This window comes from Cucurbita moschata, unplaced genomic scaffold, assembly GCF_002738365.1.
Source record: "Cucurbita moschata cultivar Rifu unplaced genomic scaffold, Cmos_1.0 Cmo_Scf00004, whole genome shotgun sequence".
Classification (NCBI taxonomy): Eukaryota; Viridiplantae; Streptophyta; class Magnoliopsida; order Cucurbitales; family Cucurbitaceae; genus Cucurbita; species Cucurbita moschata.
This window is the reverse complement of record NW_019268520.1, coordinates 922,814-928,225: the sequence shown is the minus strand read 5'-3', so window position 1 is coordinate 928,225 and position 5,412 is coordinate 922,814. Positions and strand designations below refer to the sequence as shown.

Sequence of the window (5,412 nt, the reverse complement as noted above, 5' to 3'; positions counted from 1 at the left end):
TTTTTTTTTTTTTTTTTTTTTTTTTTTTTAAGAAAAAAGAAATAAAATTCATTATTTACTCTTGTACTTAGGTAAGCATAATTGTGCAATTTTTATTTCATGTCCATCCAATTCCGTTTTTAAACGAGTGTTCATATCAGGGCCCTTTTCAAATTTAAGGTACAAACTCAAATACTTAATTGCCCAAAATTCAACTATGTAAAAACACATACACCCATAAAAGACTTCGAACCCGTTGTAAAAAATAAAATCCAGCCAAACAAAATACTAGTGTGCTCATAGAGCCACCCCCACTAAACAAGAAAAATATAGAATCAAACAATACGCATAAATAATTTTTTGTTAATATGGACATACAAGTCGTCGAGTTTCCTCCGGCTTTGGTGTAAAATCTTCTCTTCCCCTCACAAGGTCCATGTACAGGGGAGGCAGCTGCTCAACTAAAGGAAGAGCTTGCTTCATTATTGGAGGGCTAAGATTTTGTAATTGTTTCATAGTCATCTCTGCCTGCAGATGCATAGAAACAAAAATACTATTGAGATTAAACTTTAAACTCAAGTCCCGGCTCTTTCATAGAGCTTAAAAAGTTACCACTTTGAAGTATAGAAATTTAGGACTTTTAAGGTGTGGTTGGCGCACCTTCTAGTTTAAGCTTTTTTCTTAAAACATTGTTAATAAACATGTTTTTATATCTTGCATTCCTTACGAGCTTTACTATCTAAAATCACTCTAAAAGTTATATTAAACACATTTTAGATTATTAATTTTTCTAAAGGTACTTGATATGATTTAGAAAACATTTTTTTTCCAAAAACTATTCCAAACTCGGTTCTAATAAGATTTGGCAGCTGCTAAAATCACAAGATTCTAGAATCTCGATACAACTACCACACTTCTACAAGGGAAATGAGAAGCAAAATAGAAGACAAAAAAGCAGAAAACCATATAATCCGATTGTCTATCAGAAAGCAGTATCCACCCAAAGCATTAGGTTTAATTTCTCAAGTAGCTAGAAAACTTATGGTAGATAACAGATGGAAATAATATACCACAATTTTCGTATAAACAAATAGGGAATTTGTAACAGGAAGCAAAATATTTAGTATATTTGCAAATCTAGCAAAAGTTTTTGAATTTTGCAAATATAGCAAAATATTTGAAATCAGAATTCTGTTTTTTTTTTTTTTTAATTCTAATTTTACCCTTCTTATTTTCATATATGCAAATGATATATTTGATTTACTACCAAAATGCATGTTTAATATATAATGGTACACCAATGATATGCCCAATTTACAACTAAGATGCATATTAAATGAATAATGATACACCAATAATATACCTAATTTATAACAAAAATGCATGTTAAAGGAATGTTGATACACCATTCTGATGCTTAAATGCATGTTAAATTAATGATACACTTGATTTACAACCAAAATGCATGTTAAAATGAAGGTTGATATATCAATGTTATACCTAAAATGCACCTTAATTAACGTTATGCCTGAAATGAGTGTTAATTAAGTGCAAATACACCAATGATATACTTAAGTTACTACTACAATGGATATGAAATAAATGTTGATACACCAATATTATGCGTAAAATGCACGTTAAATGAATTGTAAACACAAATGATATACATGCTTTTGATACACAAATATACTATCGATATACCTAAAATACACGTTTTGAAACTCATGTCGCGGGTTTTAGGGTATTACAAACTTTATTCAAACTTGGTTTAAGCTAGGCAATTTTTTTTTTTTTTTTTCTATATTTGCAAAAGCTAAAGTGGTTGCTCGATTTACGATATCTTATCAATATTTTGCTAAATCTACAAGTGTCCCAAACAAATATTTATATATGTGCGCACTGCACAGGATAAAAGTTGCATTTTTTATCCAACAAAAGCCTATTAGACCCGATCCAGAACTTACAAATCAAATTCAACGAAAAATGAATAAAAATAAATAAATAAAACTAGCTAGGATTTCAAGATAGTGAGGAATTATTATACACCCGAGATCGTAAGTGTGTATAATTCTAAAAATGGAACATAAAAAAAAAATAATAATAAACACAAAAAATATGCATGAAATAATAAATCATTGCATCACATGCATATACAAAGAAACCAAGATGAAAAGTTCACACGCAATCATTGCACGTATGTTTTAAAGTCCTGGATAGTGAAGTTCAAAGAATATTTGATCAAATATGCAAAAAATAACATAAATAAAGGTAAACATATCTTGAGTTTGAACCAATAATGTATTTTTAAATTTAATATCAGATGTTCATAAAATAATTAAATAAAATGAGCAAATAAAAACCTCAATGATGTTTATAAGAAGAAATATCAAACAGATAAAATATATTTTAATTAATAATCAAATATTATCATTCTGATTTATTAAAATAATAATTTCTTTTTCTCATAAAAATCAACGTTCAAAAGTAAAAACTAAAAAATATATTATAGGTTAAAAACTTAAAATCTCAATAAAATTAATTATTCAATCAATCAATTAAGTGTGTGTGTGTGTGTGTGTGTGTGTGTGTGTGTGTTTGTGCGTGTGTGTTGATTTTTAGAGTCCTGAATTCATTTTAGAGCTCCTGCTCTGCACGTATAGATTGAGCATGTGATGCTTTTACAGTCTTAAAGGCACCACGTGGATAAGTACAATTTTGTTCTTTTTTTTTCTCAAAGCCTGTGGAATTATACCCAGAAAGTAGAGATACAGACCGACAGGACAAGAGTGGTGAACCATGAAAACATCAACTCATGTTAGTACATGCTACAACCACTGCATAATTAAAAATTACTATTGTATTTACCCCACTATAAAATATAGCTACGAAATTCAGAATGATAAGCACTTCAAAACTACTTTTGGAAACTCTCAAGCTTTGAAGAGACGATGCACATTAATCACTAAGAACGTAAAAGATGAGAAATCTCACCTCTAGACGAAACGTCGGTGATGATGCAATTTGTGATAAGAGAGGCCCCATGCTCTGAGCCATTGGAACAAACACCGGGGAGAATAAAGGAACTGCGGAGCTTGCCTCCTGTGAATAGAGAACTTTCTGTCAATTCTCTAAAACATAAAGAGGGTGACACAGACAAAGAAACATCACAATATATGAGTAGAGTAGTAGAGTATCATAGCTGTTTTCCTGGAGGAGGAAAAAAGGCAAAAAGAAAAAAGCAGAGACAAAGAGAGGAACCATTCAAAAATTCCATTCAAATGGGAAGAATAATGGCAGTCCAGGGTGGCTTGCAAGTTGGATTACTAAAAGATTATATTTCCACCATTTCAAATGGATAGATAGATAATATTTAAGGGTAAGGAGAACACATTCCTTTCCACCATTTGCACATTAAACCGGATAGTTATCTAATATTTAATAAAATCATCCTAAAAACATTAATAATAGTATAACAAATTAATAGTATAAAAAGTAAATACTAACAATTGAAAGTAGTATTACATTACAAATAATCAACATATTTTATATTATCATAAACTTGTTTTATTAATTCATTTAACCATCCATTGCCCATTCTAGACGCCTGGACACTACTAATCACCGATACTAAGGCTCTTTCTTTTCTTTTCATTTTTCGATTAAGAAATAAACTTCTTGAATGAAGAACAAAAAGGAATAGAGGAGAGATAAAAAGTTGCCAAAACTTCAAATTAGACAAGAAATGAGTTGCCATCCAGAAACAGATTGTATCAAGCAATATTTTTTAAACACTTGTGCATTTCTTTAATTCATTCAACCAAACACCTCATGACTTAATAATAATCAGTAGTCTAAGCTTTTATAACGTTATTGCTATGAGTTTACTTTATTATCAAAGTTATCATCGTATTTCTAAATATGATCAGCGAGCATACTTCTCCTCTCAATGTAAGGTTCAGTTTTATCAGCTATAAAATTTAATTATTGAAATATTCGACACAACGTGCATTGTATTTCACGTCTTAAGCATGCACTTGCCAACGTGCTTAGGTTCTACAAAAAAAAATCATACCCCTTTAGTGTGGTTGCCTAAACACTAGTTCCAGAAGAAGAAACTATATCTGTATTTTCGAGATAATAAATACTTAAGCCAACAAATCAGAATTTCACTTAGCTCTATCCAGTCGTATACTTGAAACTCCAAATTCGTGTATATGATTTGTGACAAATATACCTTGTTATTGAATGCCATTAGTACATTTCCACTTCTTTCAACAGCATATCTTGATCCTGATGAACAGATAAGTTAGCAATCTATCCCATTTGATTGGCTGCAAACCAAATCAGTTCCTGACATGACATGAAGAGATGTTATGATACCAATCAAAAGGTGGATGACAGATCCCAGAGAATGGCCAATACCAAAAATGGGAAGATCTCGTACCTGTACGATTAACTAATCAACTTCCTTCAAGATTTTAGGAACAAATGGAAAAGAGAATGCTTCTCATCACAAAAAGAGAGAGAAAGAGAGAAAAACATAAAACTCACTGATTCGAGAAATGCCCGATGGCACCTATCAAATTTAAACTGCACTTCATCCGCAATTGAGAAATAGTCAAATCCACTGGCATAGGGTGTTGCAATGATGAAAATACCCCTGATTCATAATGTTGTTTGGTCAAATCTTCTTCATTTCTCATTAATAAGTATAAAGTCTACAAAGATCTGAAAATCATGAATTTAAATCTCATTAAACAATAAAACATAGTACAGTGAGATCCCATGAACCTGATTTCAACAACTAATATGAAATTTGATAACCATTTTAAGAACAAGTTTAACAGATCAAAGGACTATGAAGGAAGCATGATAAAAAAGTCTGGTGCCACTTAAAGGAATAAAACACTCGGGAAGACAGATACTGGTTCCACTTCCATCACAATTCAAGTATAGAAAATATATATGACCTATTGAAATATTAAATTAAAAAACAATAATGAATTGATAAAGAGAGTAGAACTAAAAGCCTCACTTCTCTGAAAGGCGCTCCAAAAACAAGCGATATGTAAGCTGAGGTGCAGCTCCAACAAAAATTCCACCAACAAAATGTACAACATATTTTGGGGTTGAGTTTCGTGGTTTAAGAACCCATGCTCCCTGAAATTTAGCAACGCAGATTAACTTCTTAAGAATTTGGGCGAAGGGGAAACATTAAATACTATTTCATAAGATTCTATCAGCTGATATAAAGAAATGCTGAAAAATGTTGTTCCCACTGGTCCTTCATGTTGTATCTTGATATGCAAACTTTAACTCCATTTTTTTAAATGAACAACCAAACTTTCATTGAGAAAAAAAAAAAAAAACAAAAGAAAGAATACAAGGACCTACATAAACAAAGCAAAAGCCCCCCCCCCCCCCCAAAAAAAA

General features: G+C 31.1%; 1 protein-coding gene across 1 annotated transcript in view; it reads right to left on the bottom strand.

The window, feature by feature from the left end:
- The window catches only part of LOC111442022, a 12,067-nt gene that overhangs the window by 1,896 nt on the left and 4,759 nt on the right, over window positions 1-5,412 (bottom strand). The window contains exons 3-8 of the mRNA XM_023079265.1: window positions 5,015-5,139; window positions 4,531-4,639; window positions 4,360-4,423; window positions 4,214-4,269; window positions 2,971-3,078; window positions 358-507 (exon numbers count right to left, since the gene is read on the bottom strand). Of these exons, the coding sequence (XP_022935033.1) occupies window positions 358-507; window positions 2,971-3,078; window positions 4,214-4,269; window positions 4,360-4,423; window positions 4,531-4,639; window positions 5,015-5,139 (612 nt within the window). The remainder of the gene's footprint in view (window positions 1-357; window positions 508-2,970; window positions 3,079-4,213; window positions 4,270-4,359; window positions 4,424-4,530; window positions 4,640-5,014; window positions 5,140-5,412) is intronic.